The sequence below is a fragment of the Gobio gobio genome (assembly GCF_949357685.1).
Source record: "Gobio gobio genome assembly, chromosome: 8".
Lineage (NCBI taxonomy): Eukaryota > Metazoa > Chordata > Actinopteri > Cypriniformes > Gobionidae > Gobio > Gobio gobio.
The window spans coordinates 49,036,209-49,056,099 of NC_137114.1; the positions used below are offsets into that span (position 1 = coordinate 49,036,209).

Genomic DNA, 19,891 nt, shown 5'->3' on the forward strand with positions numbered 1-19,891 from the left:
GTGCAACAACCCCAAAGGGAAACCCGTGGATGCTGATGCCATTAGACCTAACACTCAGGTGCTGATGATCAGTAAGATCTTGGTCTAGCCTGACTTTGCTCAGGGTATACTGAATGGTCTTGATTCGAGCGGGAAACCGTTGTGCCCACCTTGTGACCAAAAAACGAACAAACCCTAGATAAGTCGTTCTCTGGGCAGGAGAAACTAGATGAACTAACACACTGTCTCTGTGTTGAAGCACCATCTCATGTGATTGTGCTAATTTTAACAATCGCCTATGTAATTCAAAATGTGAATGCCCCGGAATCCCAATGGAGCCAGTAATACATCCATGCATTCCGTATACGTGCAGTTACAAGGCTAGCCGAATGGAAGACCTGAAATTGGTAAGCTTTTGCCCCCAAGAGTGAAACTCAGGAACTTCCTGTGTTGAGGCAGTCTTTATATGCGAATACATGCGTCCTTTGGATCAATCGTGCCGAATCCAATCACAATGTTGAATATGCGACACGACCGCCTTCACTGTAACATCTTAACCTTGAGTACTTTAACTGCTTCACGGTTTAAGACTCGAAGATCTAAGATTGGACACCCCCCCACCCTACTGGGGACCAGGAAGTAACAGCTGTCACTTGTGACAGTACGAACACCAACTCTGCTTCACGGAAGTGGAGACCACGCCGTTCAAACACGGAGGACGACAAATAAATTAGTTTACTAATTTTTACTGTGCTTAACACCCATGCAGAAATGCCTGGCAGAAGTTCACACGCTGCCGGAGACTCTGAGAGTGACAATTTTAACACTTCCTGTTGAGGGCATGTTAGACGTTCTATGTCCTGGATGATAGCAGGATTTAAACACTGAACGTCTAACATTTCACTGGAAACCGCTGCCCCCCCGAATCACCAGAGGTGGCGGGGATGGAGTGGTTTTGAGGATAACGGGGTGGGGCGAGCAAATGTTTGACACGCCCTGTCCTGTGGGGGCAGACTGGGCACCAGACCACCGGACATCTTATATTGATGACAGTCCCAAGGTCTGCCCTGGGAGGTTGTTGAGGATGACGAGCTGGTCTCTAGTCTTTACGAGGGAGAGCACGACTCGCCACACTCTGCTTATTACCCCCCTAAATCTTGAAGGACCAAAGAGAGGTTATGTGGCTGACAGCCCCTCCCCTTGAGTGCATTGAGGAAGAAACTGAGTGAACACTTCCTCATGTTTCTTCCACTCCTTTAAATCTGGCCACTACAGAGTTAACGGAGTCACCAAATGAACCACTCATACCCCTTTTCCACCAAAGCAGAGCCAGAGCTAGATCGGAGCCAGAGCCTAGTTTCAAATCGGTTCTTTGTGTTTCCACACCGAAAGCACCACCTCGGAGCCAGGAAAAGTGGTTCTTAAGTAGCACCAAAACATTGCTGGGCTAGAACAGGGCTAGAAGTAAGAACGCTTACGTCAGCGGCTGGGGGCGGGGTTACCATGACCAACAAGACGAACACAAACTTGTGACCGCCATTTTTGAATTAGCAGCTAACGCTAAACACAACAATGGATGCGCTTAGACAAAAGCAACAGTGGTCCGAGGAGGAAATTAGCTGCTTTTTAGCACTCTGGTCCTCTGCAGAGGTCCAGAGTAAACTAGACGGGGCTTCACGGACGAAACCAGTTTTACAGCAGATCCAGCGGGACATGGCTACAGCGGGGTTCGACAGGAACATCGTCCAGATAAATAACAAACTGAAAAAACTAAAAAAAGACTACAGGGACCAAAAAAGAGATCTCGGTAGAAGCGGCAATGGTCGCCCACGCCGAAACCCCCATTTCGACGTCCTCGACTCAGTCCTCTGCGATCGACCGGCATGCCAGGTGACTGGGGCACTGAATTCGGCGACAATAGTGCTCGAGGCCATGGTGGATGATTCGCTGCAGCAAAGTTGCACTGATCCTGGTAAGTTCTGTTTTTACAATCTTTTACTTGTTCCCAGTCAGTTGTGTTTTTAGCTGTTTAGCAAGGTACGAATTACTCATATCAGTGTTTGCAATGTTGATAGCTAAGATAGTTGTATCTGTGATTTCATTGTTTAAAGTATCAGCAGAACCGTGTATAAAAAACAGTGGACAAAAAAAGTGTTTTTTATTGATGCACTGTCTTGTTTTTGTTTATAGAATTGTCTGCCATCAACCGTTACCGCCACCGCTGGGCTGCAGCTCTCCCACGCCGTCGTGTAGCAGTTCTGGGGATAACGTTACATCTTCTGAACGGGGTAAGACTTTCTGTGCAAATGGGCACACCATACACTATACAAACATTGTGTGTGTGTATATATGTATATGTATGCGTGTGTGTGTGTGTGTGTGTGTGTGTATATATGTATATGTATGTGTGTGTATGTGTATATATATATATATATATATACATACATACATATTTGTATGTATGTATGCATCTAAAAGATACGGAAATAATGTTTTTTCCTTTCATTTAACTTAATGAACATGCGTGTGTGTGTGTGTGTGTGTATATATGTATATGTATGTGTGTGTATGTGTATATATATATATATATATATATACATACATACATATGTGTATGTATGTATGCATCTAAAAGATACGGAAATAATGTTTTTTCCTTTCATTTAACTTAATGAACATCAACACAAAATGCTTTGATATGTAACATTAATTACATTAACTTGCTTTATACAATATTATGCGGAGGAAATATTATGGGACATGAGCAAAATATGAAGTGATAGTAATGTATAATGCTATAATATAAAATAGTATTTAATCATATAGCAGATGCATATGCATATTTCCCAGCAGAATTTTTTATTTTTTTTTGCAATGCTATGACAACACATTGATCTGTCATCTGCTATTATTGTTTTACACAGGAAAAAGGAAGAGAGACAGCACTTCAGAACTGGTGCAGTATTTAGAAAGGGCAGATGAGAGGTTTTTGCAGAACAGCAAAGACCTGGACGATGCCTTGCGGCAGGACATGAGAGCGGACACACATTCGCTGCTTGGGCTCATGGGGCGCATGGTGGCCGTAATGGAGGCACAAGTGCAAAAATGAGCGCCCAAAAATTGCACAAATGAGCGCCCAAAAATTGCACAAGTGAGCGCCAAAAAATTGCACATCACCAGTGTTTTTGTCTTTTTATGTACACATTTTATTTAAATTATTTACAATTTTTATTTTCAATTACTGCACTTTACATTTTTACATTTTGCAATGTTTGGTAAATATTTGTATTAGTTTTTTGTTTTGTTTAAATAAACATGTTTCTTGACACAAATGTCTGGTTCAGTTTTTTTAATCAATGGAAGAGAATAATACATAATACAATTTATGACCGTCCAGATGTCCTTAAACACAAATGGCGGTGTTACAAAAATATGGAATTGTAGTATTGAAAGAATCACTCGTTCCCTCCGTTAAAATGCATCATTAATGCAGCTCTGACGTCGGCCCCTTCTGCGTTAGCATGCTCAGGTACTGTCTGGACAGGAGGCTGAATGTTTACGGTCCTGTCTGGGTGCTCTTCAGTGAAATTGTCACCATGTTCCACACAAATGTTATGGAGCACACAGCAGGTCAGTGCCATCCTCTTGCTCAGCTCCAGCTTGCAGTCGTTTCTTTTTAGGAGGCACCTCCATCGTCCTTTTAATCTCCCAAAAGACATCTCCACAACCGATCGTGCACTGCTCAGCCTGTAATTGTAGGTGTGTTGTTCAGGGGTCAGTCTGCCAGTGTCGGAAAAGGGCTTCATGAGCCAATTCTGCATGGGGTACGCTGGATCACCTATCAGGTAATGTCCAACATCACAGCCAGAGATGGTCACTTTGTTTTGCCCAAGTAATTCCCCATCACTTAGGACCTCCCACAAATGTGACTGGCGGAGCACTCTGGCGTCATGCACACTCCCTGGATAGCCAACACAAACATCCCAGAAAAGACCTTTGCCATCCACAACTGCTTGCAGAACAATAGAATGCCAGCCTTTCCGATTAAAATAGTCTCGTGGATAGTCCTCTGGTGCAATTATTGGAATGTGGCTGCCATCAATTGCACCAACACACTGTGGAACTCTCCAACGATTATTAAAGAAAGTGGCCATTTCTAACAATTTGTCAGCATCAGGAAATTTCATGTGGACAGGAAGCAGCACCGTGTTGACTGTGTTGCAGAATTCCTGAACACAATTAAACACAGTGCTGAGGCCTACTCCAAAAAGATGGCTGATGGTCCTGTATTCACCACCCGTGGCCAGTTTCCAGATGGCAATGGCAACACGCTTTCGGATTGGGACACACAAACGGTAGTTTGTGTTCCTTCTCCCCATGACATGCTTGACCCGACTGCAGATATACTCAAATGATGCTGGGGACACACGGAAATTCTGCATGAATTGTAACGGAGTAAAATCCAGAACAATTGTGTCCCACCAGTGGTCAGATCGTGGATATGCCCACATTACAGGTGACCTCCTCCTTGCCTTCAGCTGCAAGATTGCCGGTAAAGATAAAAATAAAAAATAAAAAATAAAAAAGTCTCATTTATGGGCAATAGGGGGACTGTGTATTTTTATATATATATATATATATATATATATATATATATATATATATATATATATATATATATATATATATATATATATATATATATATATATATATATATATATATATATATATATATATATATAAAAATTGGCAACAGCAGTACAATGCAATATAGGCTAAACATTAAAGCAGCAGTAAGAATAATTAAAAATATTATAAAGAATAGAACAACACTGACAATGGACACATTTTTCTGCAGATTAACAACATACTTTTACTTAGGTAAATTGCACTTCTAGTAGAGTTTTTACAAAACACTAGCCGCGTTTCCATTACAGATTTGCGCAAAACTTTTGCGATATTTTCTAAAAGTCGACAAAAAAATATTGCGAAATGACAGCGTTTCCATTATGCGACTAAAACCATTTTTTCCCTCTCGTGATAAATCATTCCAAAAATCATGTTACGTATGTTGTTAGGTTTATGTATATCCCAGCCACCGCACGCCATTATTTTTACTGGTAAGAGACGTGCGTGTTATCCAAGCACTGATGGCAAGGAAAGCACCTTATACTTGAGCGGCACATATGAGGTGTTATGATAAATTGTGGCATTTTGTATTCTATTGTTTTTTTTATGAGTTTAATAAAGAACTCGTCTTCTGTCCAAACATACCATCATCTGTAAAGAATGATCCACTTTTACATACGCCAGGTTATTGTGACGCATTGCCACATACAGAGACGAGCAAAAAGTTTGAATTTGCATGGTGGTAACTCAAAGATTTTTTTTACCACTTTGTTATTTTGGCTCGGAATTTCGTTTTTTGGAAATATAAATGAATTTAGAAATGCTTTTGAAATGAAAAACTTTGCGTTTAATAAACAAAATATATTTTTGAAATGAAGACAGCGTTTGGAGTGGAGTGCAAAATAATCTGTACCCGGAGTCCACGGCCTTTGCTGTTATCGTGAGTGTACACAAATAAAAGTAGAGAGTTTACTGTTTATAATTATGTCTTGCACATCTGTATGGCTAAAAATAAATCTGAATATTGAGAGTTTCCTGGAATAAGGAAAAAATCCATCAAAAGGCGCCAACGTCGGAAAGAGGGTTAAAGAAAACGTAGCCTATTTAGTTTCATATATAGTTAGGCTATGTCTACATATTATAATAATATTTATTTATAATATCTAAATATTTATTATAATCTTTTATATTATATTATATATTTTATATTATATTATATATTTCATATGTTGATTATGAAAAGTGAGCAGCATGAGTTAGGCAAATCAGATGCGCATATGTCTGGAGACATGGATTTTGAGCACAATTGAATTGTTTTCTGGAAAGTCTTTCTTTAAAATGAATTTCGTTTTGAATAAATTGTATTTTAATTTTGATCAATATTTAATCAACTATTTGGCTGTAGGCTATATTTAATAAATAAGAAGCAAACCAAGATCGCCGGGAATGGATTGACCTAGTCTTTGAGCAAGGCTGAAACTATAGCGTCTTTCTGTTTTAATACATTTCTTGAATATATGTCATAATTACAGGCCTATAGATAGTTATGATATTTGTGTTTGCACCAGGGTCCGTCATTATAAAGTTACGCCACTTTCCTTATTAGGAGAAAATATATGTCGTTTTAACGACATAAGATCTAGTACATACTTGAGTGGAAAAAAAATTATATGTTGGTCCTATGTGAGAGCAATGCGTGGCCGTACCAGGTGACCTGTAAATGCGAAAAAACTGTTTCCATTGCAGTTTTGCGAAAATTTCCTTTTCGAATTGCCTGAAAAACCACCTCATGCGAGCGTAAAAACTTTTTTGCGATATATGGGAGTTTTTGCGAAATTGACGCGTTTCCATTGGGCATATTTTCAATTCGCAATTTCAATTTGCGCAATTTGAAGGGTAATGGAAACGCGGCTAGTGTCTTTATACTTCTTACACCAATGCTTAATACATTTTTATTTAACAACAATGTGATTGATTATAAGCAAAGTCGATGCTAGGATGGTAGCAACATGCTGAGGCTAAAGTTGACATCTTATTGTTAAAAATAAATGTTATGTACATACCGTTACTCTCGCCTGTAATCTCCGTCTGTACAAATTACGGCGAGCCGCACGAACACGTTGGATCCGCCGTGTTTGGATGCCGATGAAAGTCCGCAAAGCCATGAACATCAATTGCAACGCAACGTCCGCCATTGTTGATGGTGTGTTTGTGTTTGGCGCTTGGCGCGCTAGCGTCGCTGGGAAAGATATGACGTATACACAGTGACGTATGACCTGGCTCTGTTGTGGCTCTCAGCTTGTGGAAAAGCAAACGGTTCTTAGAAGGCTCCACAGTCGAACCAACTAAGAACTGGGACTAGCTCTGGCTCTGAATTAGCTCTGGCTCTGCTTTGGTGGAAAAGGGGTACCAAATCCTTCAGAAGGTCAGCCTGATATGCCTGCAAGACATAGTGTGCAGCGCAGCACCAGCCTGTCCCCTTATATTTATAATTCTTATATAAATCATATATATATATATATATATATATATATATATATATATATATATATATATATATATATATATATATATATATATATATATATATAAATCATATATATATATATATATGATTTATATATATATATATATATATATATATATATATGATTTATATAAGAATTATAAATATATATATATATATATATATTTCATACATATAAGCTTTGTCCACGACAGCCGACGTTTATTTTGTACATTGCTTCGTGGGGAGGTATGTCTCTTTAATGAAAATGCAGACCCAGGCGAGAGATAGCTCGTGAGCGTCTCCCACCTGGACCTGGGGTATTCTCACATATCCACGCGATTTCGCACCCATAATAGTCGACGACGTCAAGGGTACAAAAAACACGTGTAAATGTAAATGTTTTTTCTAGACAGAAACCTCAAGCTCACTGCGTTCGGGGATCTCTCATTCACAGTACCAGACAAACTGCCCTGGCCACCGCGCGACCAACCACCTCGATAAATTCCTCGTATGGATTCTCATCATGTGAGGAACGATCGCAGGCGGCTGCTCGAGGTCCGCGGACCCAGAGATTCATTTTCATTCTCCGCGCGAGCCGAAGAAACACCGGGATGTATTTCGGGATCACGCGGGGAAATATGCATTTGGTGAGCGAGCAAGCGAAAGGGACGGACCCGTCTCTTGCTCGTCAACAACCCTGCTGAAAAAAACAATAGAAACCATTACAGAAATCCTAATGGTTTCCACTACAAAACCATTACAAACCATCAGCCGTTAACCATTACAAATGGTTTCCATTACGTAGTGTGTTTTGGGCATATTCCATTAGGATTTAATGGTTTGTATAGGTTTCCATTACAAATTTGTATTGGTCTTTATGGTTTCCATTGCAGTTTGTATTGGTTCTGATGGTTCCATTACAAATTTGTATTGGTCTTTATTTGCACATATTTAATGGTTTCCATTGCAGTTTGTATTGGTTCTGATGGTTCCATTACAAATTCGTATTGGTCTTTATTTGCATTTGGTTTCCATTGCAGTTTGTACTGGTTCTGATGCTTCCATTACAAATTTGTATTGGTCTTTATTTGCACATATTTAATGGTTCTGATTTGTATGTTTAAATGGTAGCTGTTGATTAATAATTTAAATTATTACTACAATTATACACCGGTTTTGTCCTCGTTGCTTAAAAAAAACGAAAATATAAAATTTGTATTGATATAAGCTAACAGCTAAGGTTGTGTTTTGCAAAGAATGAAGAACATGCACCTGAAATCAAATTATACATAGGATTGAGACCCGCTTTTTTACTCAACCCAGCTGTAAATAAACATCTGACACAAAAAATTAACATGACATTTTTATTAATTAATGTATATGAAATGCAAGTTTGTGGCTTTACTGTGTCCACTGTGGCTGGCTTAGACCTGCAAAAAAAAGGAGAATGCATTAGGACAATGGACTTCTTAAACCACATTATCAGTACATGAGATTACCCATACATTATAAAGAAGTTACAAGAACTTATTTGTTGACAAAACATAAAGACATTAAGACGTTATTTAACTCATTTAAGACCCCTAATATGAGAATACTCAAAATTCTGTTGTTATTGTTTGTTCAAGAGCAAAAGAGAACTCGATGTGAGCAGGAGACTTCCATCGCTCTGACTCCTCCTGTCGTGTGTGACTTTGCATATGTGTGTGTGTGTGTGTGTGTGTGTGTGTGTGTGTGTCTGTCAGTGTCCTGTCTGTGTGTGCGTGTGTGTGTGTGTCCTGTCTGTGTGTGTGTGTGTGTGTGTGTGTGTGTCAGTGTCCTGTCTGTGTGGGTGTGTGTGTGTGTGTGTGTCAGTGTCCTGTCTGTGTGTGTGTGTGTGTGTGTGTGTGTGTGTGTGTGTGTGTGTCAATGTCCTGTCTGTCTGTGTGTGTGTGTGTGTGTGTGTGTGTGTGTGTGTGTGTGTGTGTGTGTGTCAGTGTCCTGTCTGTGTGTGTGTGTGTGTGTGTGTGTGTGTGTGTGTGTGTGTGTGTGTGTGTGTGTGTGTGTGTCAGTGTCCTGTCTGTGTGTGTTTGTGTGTGTGTCAGAGACGAGTGTCCCACGATTAGCTGACATGAGACGCAGCCACACAGACAGGACACTGACACACACACACACACACACGCACACACACACACACGTACACACACACACACACACACACACACACACACACACGTACACACACACAAACACACACACACACACACACAGACAGGACACTGACACACACACACACACACACACAGACAGGACACTGACACACACACACACACAGACAGGACACTGACACACACACACACACAGACAGGACACCGACACACACACACAGACAGGACACTGACACACACACACACACACAGACAGGACACTGACACACACACCCACACACACACACACACAGGACATTGACATACAGCGCATTTTCTTGTGTCTTGTCGCGCTTAGAAGCGTTTACATGTATAAGAGCGTGATCATATAATGTAATGCTCAGTAAAAATGGATATAAAAACGGACGCTGGAAAATTATCGCGGTCGGAAAAATGATCAAGCAAATTTTTTTAATCATGCGATTAATTGATTATCGCAACAGGCCTACCCATATCCCACCTCAATATCAGCAAAAGTGTTTTGCAATACAATATAAACATAGTAAGTACATTGTACTTATGTTTTGATGTAAGTACATAGTAGTTAAGGCTACCTAATATAAAGTTGGGTCAACATTGCTATTTCATTCAGAAATGTACTTACCACTGACAGTTTTTATTCTGTTTATGTCACTGATCTTCTCAGCCAGGTATTTCCGTACATTTGGAAGGCGCTTATTTATTTCCTCTGAGGTGTGGCCTCTTTCCTTCAGCCTCTGAGACAGACACTCTGTTTGAGACACACACACACACACACACACACACACACACACACACACACACACACACACACACACACACACACACACACACACACACACACACACACACACACACACACACACACACACACACACAATGTAATTAAAGAACTGATGGACTAATGTCAGACTTTAAATAAAAAAAATTACTGATTGGGACAATTACCAATTAACGTCATGCATTGAAATAATATGGCACAGTGACTTTACTTGTTACTGTGCGTTCACACCGCCGCCGGCGAGAACGTCAAAGTGGCCGGAAGTCATTCATTCTCAATGGGAGCCCGGCGGCGAGCTCCGGCGAGAGCGGCGCGGTGCGTCTTGGACGATTTGGGCGTCGAGGAGAGTTGAAATCAGGTCAACTTTATGGTAATGAGCTATGACGCGGTTCGGCGGCAACCAATGGGAATATAGAAGTGCTCCGCTTGAGAGTATTCTAGAGAACGCAGCGCTGTAAACTTTGGTTCCGACCACATTAGTTCCCAAGCAAAATAGAGAGAGGTTGATCACTGCTGGTGCGGCGGATTTGATAAGAAGATGCGCAACATTATTTATACACCACACAAATGGCTTTTAATTGGTTTATTTCGTTAGCAAACATGTTACTATAATTGTTAAGTTCTTTCCATCGATCTGCTTTTTTTAAACTTTCACATTTAAATGATTTCATGAGGTTATATTATACGGTTATACCCTACCTGCGGTCAGTCTGCACAAACGCCGATCAACATGAGTGTTTGCTTTGCAGCCCCTTTAAATGTCGTTTTAAAAAAGACCAAGCATTCAATCTACGTCAGAGCGGCAGCGCGTCCACAAATCTCTATACAGCGTCGATGGCAGGGCGGCCAGAGCGAAGTTTGACACTCTCGCCGAACGCACAGTTATGATGTCATGAGCAATCCAGTTCTTTATCATTTGTAAATGTAAAGTTGGCATGAAACGGAAATTTCTTTCCTTCTTATGAATAAGAAATTATTAAAAGATTAGATTGTTATAGTCAAGAGTTAAATTAGCATAAATTAAAAATTAAATTAAATAAATACAACAATTCAAAAACCCTTATGATGACAAATAAAACGAGGACCGTGACGTCGCCCGGTATGGCGCAGCCAGGGCCCCACCCTGGAGCCAGGCCTGGGGTTGGGGCTCGTATGCGAGCGCCTGGTGGCCGGGCCTTCCCCCACGGGGTCCGGCCGGGCTCAGCCCAAAGGAGCGACGTGGGGACACCTTCCCGTGGGCCCACCACTCACGGGAGGGACCGTAAGGGGCCGGTGCAAAGCGAATCGGGCAGCAGTCGAAGGCGGGGGCCTAGACGACCCGATCCCTGGACACAGAATCTGGCTCTTGGGACATGGAATGTCACCTCGCTGGCGGGGAAAGAGCCTGAGATTGTGCGTGAGGTTGAGAGGTTCCGACTAGAGATAGTCGGAATCACCTCCATGCACGGCTTGGGCTCTGGAACCACACTCCTCGAGAGGGGATGGACTCTTCACCATTCTGGAGTTGCCCATGGTGAGAGGCGGCGGGCTGGTGTGGGTTTGCTTATAGCCCCCCAGCTCTGCCGCCATGTGTTGGAGTTTACCCCGGTGAACGAGAGGGTCGTTTCCCTGCGGCTTCGGCTCGGGGATAGGTCTCTCACTGTTGTGTGTGCCTACGGGCCGAACAGCAGTGCAGAGTACCCGGCCTTCTTGGTGTCCCTGGGAGGGGTGCTGGAGAGTGCTCCGACTGGGGACTCCGTCGTTCTACTGGGGGACTTCAATGCCCACGTGGGCAATGACAGTGAAACCTGGAGGGGCGTGATTGGGAGGAACGGCCCCCCTGATCTGAACCCGAGTGGTGTTCAGTTATTGGACTTCTGTGCTAGTTACAGTTTGTCCATAACGAACACCATGTTCAAGCATAAGGGTGTCCATCAGTGCACATGGCACCAGGACACCCTAGGTCGTAGGTCAATGATCGACTTTGTGGTCGTTTCATCTGACCTGCGGCCGTATGTCTTGGACACTCGGGTGAAGAGAGGGGCGGAGCTGTCAACTGATCACCACCTGGTGGTGAGTTGGATCCGATGGCGAGGGAGGAAGCTGGATAGACTCGGTAGACCCAAACGTACTGTGAGGGTCTGCTGGGAACGTTTGGCCGAGTCTCCTGTCAGAGAGATCTCCAACTCCTGCCTCCGGCAGAGCTTCGACCAGATCCCGAGGGAGGCTGGAGATATTGAGTCCGAGTGGACCATGTTCTCCACCTCCATTGTCAAAGCGGCCGCTCGGAGCTGTGGACGCAAGGTCTCCGGTGCCTGTCGAGGCGGCAATCCCCGAACCCGGTGGTGGACACCGGAAGTAAGGGATGCCGTCAAGCTGAAGAAGGAGTCCTATCGGGCCTGGCTGGCTTGTGGGACTCCTGAAGCAGCTGACAGGTACCGACAGGCTAAACGGACTGCAGCCCGGGTGGTTGTGGAGGCAAAAACTCGGGCCTGGGAGGAGTTCGGTGAGGCCATGGAAAAGGACTATCGGCTGGCCTCGAAGAGATTCTGGCAAACCGTCCGGCGCCTCAGGAGGGGGAAGCAGTGCCCTACCAACGCTGTTTACAGTGGCGATGGGCGGCTGTTGACCTCAACTGGGGATGTTGTCGGACGGTGGAAGGAATACTTCGAGGATCTCCTCAATCCCGCCGTCACGTCTTCCATTGGGGAAGCAGAGGCTGGGGGCTCAGAGGAGGACTCGTCCATCACCCAAGCTGAAGTCACCGAGGTGGTCAAGAAACTCCTCGGTGGCAAGGCACCGGGGGTGGATGAGATCCGCCCTGAGTACCTCAAGTCTCTGGATGTTGTGGGGCTGTCGTGGCTGACACGCCTCTGCAGCATCGCGTGGCGGTCGGGGACAGTGCCTCTGGTATGGCAGACCGGGGTGGTGGTCCCTCTTTTTAAGAAGGGGGACCGGAGGGTGTGTTCCAACTATAGGGGGATCACACTTCTCAGCCTCCCCGGGAAAGTCTATGCCAGGGTACTGGAGAGGAGAATTCGGCCGATAGTGGAACCTCGGATTCAGGAGGAACAGTGTGGTTTTCGTCCTGGTCGTGGAACACTGGACCAGCTCTATACCCTCTACAGGGTGCTGGAGGGTTCATGGGAGTTTGCCCAACCAGTCCACATTTGTTTTGTGGATTTGGAGAAGGCATTCGACTGTGTCCCTCGCGGCGTCCTGTGGAGGGTGCTGGGGGAATATGGGGTCCGGGGTCCTTTGCTGAGGGCTGTCCGGTCCCTGTATGACCGAAGCAGGAGTTTGGTCCGCATTGCCGGCAGTAAGTCAGACTTGTTCCCGGTGCATGTTGGACTCCGGCAGGGCTGCCCTTTGTCGCCGGTTCTGTTCATAATTTTTATGGACAGAATTTCTAGGCGCAGCCAAGGGCCGGAGGGTGTCAGGTTTGGGGACCACACGGTTTCGTCTCTGCTCTTTGCGGATGACGTTGTCGTGTTGGCCCCTTCTAACCTGGACCTTCAGCATGCACTGGGACGGTTTGCAGCCGAGTGTGAAGCGGCTGGGATGGGGATCAGCACCTCCAAATCCGAGGCCATGGTCCTCAGTCGGAAAAGGGTGGCTTGCCCACTTCAGGTTGGTGGAGAGTTCCTGCCCCAAGTGGAGGAGTTCAAGTATCTAGGGGTCTTGTTCACGAGTGAGGGGAGGATGGAACGGGAGATTGACAGACGGATCGGTGCAGCTTCTGCAGTAATGCGGTCGATGTACCGGTCTGTCGTGGTGAAGAAAGAGCTAAGCCGTAAGGCGAAGCTCTCGATTTACCGGTCAATCTACGTTCCTACTCTCACCTATGGTCATGAGCTTTGGGTCATGACCGAAAGGACAAGATCCCGGATACAGGCGGCCGAAATGAGCTTTCTTCGCAGGGTGGCTGGGCGCTCCCTTAGAGATAGGGTGAGAAGCTCAGTCACTCGGGAGGAACTCGGAGTAGAGCCGCTGCTCCTCCACATCGAGAGGGGACAGCTGAGGTGGCTCGGGCATCTGTTCCGGATGCCTCCTGAACGCCTTCCCGGGAAGGTGTTTCGGGCATGTCCAACCGGGAGGAGACCCCGGGGAAGACCGAGGACACGCTGGAGGGACTATGTCTCCCGGCTGGCCTTGGAACGCCTCGGTGTCCCCCCGGAAGAGCTAGAGGAAGTGTCTAGGGAGAGGGAAGTCTGGGCATCTCTGCTTAGACTGCTGCCGCCGCGACCCGGCCCCGGATAAGCGGAAGAAGATGGATGGATGGATGGATAAATTAGCTACATTCCAGTGGAGCCTTGGTTGTGCTGTACCACAGATGACAAAACCTTCTGAAGGCACTCAATGTATCTGTTGAAAGCAGATTTTTCAGCTGATTGGACCAGGAAAGTCATGAAATAAGGGCCCGGTTTCACAGACAGGGCTTAGACTAAGCCAGGATTAGGCCTTAGTTCAATTAGGATATTTAAGTAACTTTTATAAACGTGCCCAAGAAAAAAACATTACTGGTGTGCATCTTGAGACAAAAAAATGCAACTGGCATATTTTAAGATTTGTCAGTGCAAGATTCTTTCAGTTAAAATAGCTCAAACATGCATTTTAGTCTAGGATTAGCTTAAGCATTGTCTGTGAAACCGGGGGAAGATGTTTCAGGGAAGAAACACTTCATATTATATAACATAAGTATATAACAGGGATGTTCAATCCTGCTCCTGGAGGACCCAAATTAAACACACCTGAACCAGCTACTCAAACAGCTCATTTTAGGCACAGAAACTTCAAGGAAGGTGTGTTGGGACAAGTTGGAGCTAAATTCTGCACGGCAGAGGCCCTCTAGGATGGAGTTTGGACACCCCTGGTACATAATAATACTGCATATGCTGCTGTGTCATCCACACCAATTACAAAAACCAAATGTAATAAATAATTTTAGCCTTTAAAGGGACTAAATGCCTTGTACAATAAAAAATATTGTTGCTAGCTTTGACAGTTTTACCTTTGATAGCGGACACCTTTTCTGCAGTCAGAGGTGGTTTTGCCTCAGCAGCTTTTTTAGCGTTGCATTTCATGCCGGTCACGGTCCTCTGTTTGAGGACCGTGGTACCCCAAATAATGACAGCCAGGCTCTTACAGAATTTTGAGTCACCCTCAACTCTCCTCACAATGTCCCATTTTTCTGTGGGTATCATGACTCCATGTCCTAGATCCTGAAAACAAAAACACATTACTATGCAGAATAAGACAATTCGGTAACACTTTATAGTAACTCACGCTATGAATCATTAGTTAAGCATTAGAAAAATAGTCAATTCATCATTTATAAAGCATTAACAGACATTAAAACAAGAAATGCAAAAAAGTGCTGCGCAGGGTTCAAGTTCTTATCTAGGTGCTCTTTGGATGTAAGGGATGATTCAGCTCATAATCATTAATAACAATCTAAGGCACACGAATATTATTGAAGAAATATAAAAAGCCTTTATTTCATCATGGCTTTAGTATTTTAAAAACATGTGACAAGTACTGGACAGAACAGAAGGTAAGAGATGCGCGGATCAGCTCCAACGTCAACTGAATCCACGGCCAAAAACAAATCATCCACCTGTCGCCCAACCGCACAAATCATTTTCTCTGATTTAGATTTCCATACCCACCCAGTCTATAATTTTAAGTAAAATGCAGCATATATGGAAAGAAATGTAACTGGCAGGTTAATGTAAAGTTAGTATAGTTTTTTGTTGTTGTTTGTTTGTTCATTATTTTTCAGTACTATTTTGGTTTTCATAAAACAATACATTTGACTCGCTCCTTTTTATCTTTACTTGATCTAAAAGAAACCTTTTGACAGTGTTTTAATACATTTTAGTGGTGCTATACCACCTGGAGCCAAAACATGCACTTAATAAAGTAATGTCCACAGTAATATATGCAGTATGTGTATTATTCAAATTCACCTGTTTCTGTGTGCCTGTCCGGTTGTATATATTTTTTCCCCCACCAGTGGATAACAACACCAATCAGAACTGATGTGCAGTCATGTAGATATAGCTGGGGTTAGTGACACCAGTTAGAAAACATCAAAAGTTGCGTTGGACAATTAGACACAGGGCAGCAGGCATTCATTTCCTCCTGATAGAACCCAAAAGCAAGCAGCCTTTTTTAAGTGAATTGCCCTTATTCTTTCTCCCATGCAGTTGCAAAAGGGTAGAGGAGACTGAAACATAAACTGAGTAAAGAAAACAAGAAAATAGTATAAAACTTTAAACAAGAATTACTTTAAACGAGAAAATAGTTTAAAACAGAAAACTTACCTTAAACAGCAGACAAACAATTGTCCCCTTTGAGTGAACTGCCCTTGATTTTCTCTGTAAAATAAATATGCATACGCTGAACACGTGCTCTATTTCCACATTGAGACAAAAATATAACTCAAAAAAGGGGGAAATAACAAACAGGTATGTAAAATAACATTATACACACACATTTAGGTGAAATATGTAGATAAAAGCGATAATTACAATCAAGATTAAATAAGATTATCAGAATGCCAAAAAAAAAAAAAAACGTACCTCATAGGCATAATTTGCAGTTGACATGTGCCCACAACTCTTTGCCAGGGTCGGTATTGTCCTCAATACTTTTGCAGATGTATAAAAGAAAAATGAAACATCTCTAGCTGACTAGCAGAAGAGGCGATCTTACACTGGAATGTTTTTGTTATTTTTTCGAAATCACGCTGCTGCTCTTTCCCGCTGTTATCAGTGGTGGTGGCTCCTGCGCGCGTCAATCTAACCATTGCAGAGACTCTATTCGTTCCGTTGAAATAAAATTAAATTCAGTATACTATTGAAATTGATTTCTGACATGGTAATGTTATTTTTGTGCACGCACGAATGCACACATCTGTCCCACCCACTTTTAAAAACAAAATTACATCAACGTCTCCCATGCGGTTACAAGGAGAAAGGGACAAAAACAGAATATGTTGGCTGGCCCACTACCCATACGAAGGAACAATTTCTGTGAATTATAGGCAATGCATATATTTAACAGTCAGTAGGCTATAATATCTACACATATTGCATAAGAATAAGTCTAATACCATAACATTTTAAAACAACTGAAACAATGAGCAAAGAGTTAGTTTATTTGTGTGTCGTTTTTTTAAGTCTATTTTGTAATAATTGTAAAAAACAAATAAAAAAATTCTGCATCTAGCCTATACATTATGTGTACATCATTAAATCATTATTATCAAACCAAAGAAAACAACTACATTTATTGGAGTCCTAATGGTTTATACTGGTGTCCAGTAGATACCAACATGTAACCAAATCTTGCCAAAGGTGTTCTATTGGTCCTTAATGGTATCCAATAGACAACACATGCCACCAATAGAAGAAAGCAAATTACCAATAGAGACCCACTAGGACCATTACAGTCTCCATTAAAACCAATAAAGACAAATAGACATAAACATGCCACCAATAGAAGAAAGCAAATTACCAATAGAGACCCAATAGGACCATTACAATTTCCATTAAAACCAATACAGATCCCTATATAACCATTAAAACCATTACAAATTCTCTGATGGTTTCTATTGTTTTTTTCAGCAGGGAAACCCATTCGAGAGCTCCGAACACGGGTGCGGACTGAAAGTAGCCCAGACGAGCATAAAGCATTCTAACTGTAAAGGCTTGCAATGCTCGCACTCGTCTGACTCAATGCAGCGACCGCATGCTCTTCTCCCCAAACACACACAGCAATAAACGTGCGCTTTCAGTTCTGTTAGGCTATTTGAAAGAGAACATGGATATACAGCGCTTTACTCTGACTCGTTTCCAACTGATTAGATTTAACTTTAGAACTCTTTCCACTAATGTTTCTTTGTAACAGAGATGAGAAAGAGAGAGAGAAATCTGCACACTGCCATGTTGAAAACTAACTCCTAACAAAGATCTCGAGTTGAGTCTTGAAAGAGAGAGAATTTTTTTTTCAGAGACTTTGTAACACACCATAACACAGAGTTGGTCTGAAAACAAAAAGACCTGGTTTGCTCCAGCTGAAGCTCATCTATTTATAGCCTCGTGCAGCAGGTGCGCGTATGACGTCACCGGCCGAGGCTATAAATACCTCCCGGGTCAATTTCATTGACGTGTTTTCACACTATTTTCACAGCTTGTTATGTCAAAGACATTTCCATTTGCATAAGCTTATGCAGCATTGAGTGTAGCTTTTGAAAGGGAACAACTATTTTTATGCATAATCTACCTTTATATTTAATTTACCAATGTCTTGCTGCTGACCTTTGATGATGAAAATTGCTAGATTTTTATTGGTAAAACTTTTTTCTCCTGCATCCTATTCTACCATTATCCAGAATGGCTGCACATCAGAGCTGCGTCCTCTACTGTTCATGCGTGAATTTACATTTTTACCTCAGCCTGGGGCTTATTATTTCAATTTTGGTATGAAGAAGTCTTTACTGTTGCACAAAAAATATAACTTTTTAGTTATAAAAACAAAACAAAAACAAGCCCAGCCCAAGTGAGAAAAAGTAACGCAAAAGAAACGTAATGCATTACTTTTCTTAAAAAGTAACTAAGTAACTCAATTAGTTACTTTTTAAGGGAGTAACGCAATATTATAATGCATTACTTTTCAAAGTAACTTTCCCCAACACTGAAGAGCACATTCAGGTTCCTCACTGATGACGAGGACTTGACAGAGTAGCTATCAAGTGTTAGACAGTATTCTAGGTTACTACATGCTGAGGTTTTTTTGGCCAATAATTAAAAACATAAGTAGTAGGAAATTACTAATCATCCAATTTTTTATATCAGATATGTATTCCGTTAACCTTGTGAATTGGTACGTTTCATCAGGGTGTGAAGAAATATAGAGCCGAGTACCGTCACCGTCATAACAGTGAGAACTAACTATTAGAAAATTGTGGAGCGCAATGAAAAAAAAAACACTTTATAAAACAGACTGTGATATTTTAGTATCATTGAGGTACTATTTGTTTTTGTTAAAGGGTAACTAAACCCTAAACCAACTTTTTTTAGTTAATGATCTGTAATACTGGGGCTTTATTAATGCTGTTCATTGATTCGAGTAAATGTTTTGACATTTGAGTATAAAGTGTTTTAATTCTATAAAATATGGTGTAAAACCACCAAAGTGCTGCCCTCTTAAGGTTGAACGGTGGCTACTGCAGTTGAATTTTCCTATTGGACGTTGTGGTACATCGTGACGTAGGATGGCACTTCCAACGGCTCACTATCCGCGCCCCTGGCACGAGCTCACCACGCCCTCAGAAATGTTTCCCCCAATCACATGATGAGAGCGGCTTCACTCCAGTATGAACTGTCATGTTACATGAGGTAGAAACATTATGAATGAAACTGACTTGACACTTGCTTTAACATTGTAATGAAGAAAATGCGGTTAAATAATGTAGTTCTCAGTACACGTCAGGATTGTCTAGCGATATTATTGCCGCCCGTCATGTGTACAGATAAGTTTCATACACGAGACGCACTTTCAAACCCTGACACGCAAGTGGTTGCTGCGGTAATGGACATCAATACCGTAACATGCTGGCGTATATTCTATAGTCTAACTTATTTGAGGAAATCTGTTTATAATAGGCTTTTAGGTCTGAACTTATTGGTCCTGCGCTGCTTATTGATTCAGTTCATTTGAATGAAAATCGTATGTATATCAGATATCTGATCTATTTTTAGTGGCATTCAGTATAAGGATTTGACTGTTCATAGATTAGGTCAGTTCTCTTGCACTGCTGCTTCACTAACATCATCTGCAT

General features: G+C 42.3%; 1 protein-coding gene across 1 annotated transcript; it reads right to left on the reverse strand.

Moving 5' to 3' along the window:
* Positions 1-3,434: 3,434 nt before the first annotated feature.
* On the reverse strand, positions 3,435-4,490 carry LOC307130404 (uncharacterized protein; the record flags this gene model as incomplete). Its single annotated transcript, XM_079823366.1, has 1 exon — positions 3,435-4,490. The coding sequence occupies one exon, from the start codon at positions 4,488-4,490 to the stop codon at positions 3,435-3,437; it is 1,056 nt and encodes a 351-aa protein (XP_079679492.1).
* Between the last annotated feature and the right edge of the window lie 15,401 nt (positions 4,491-19,891).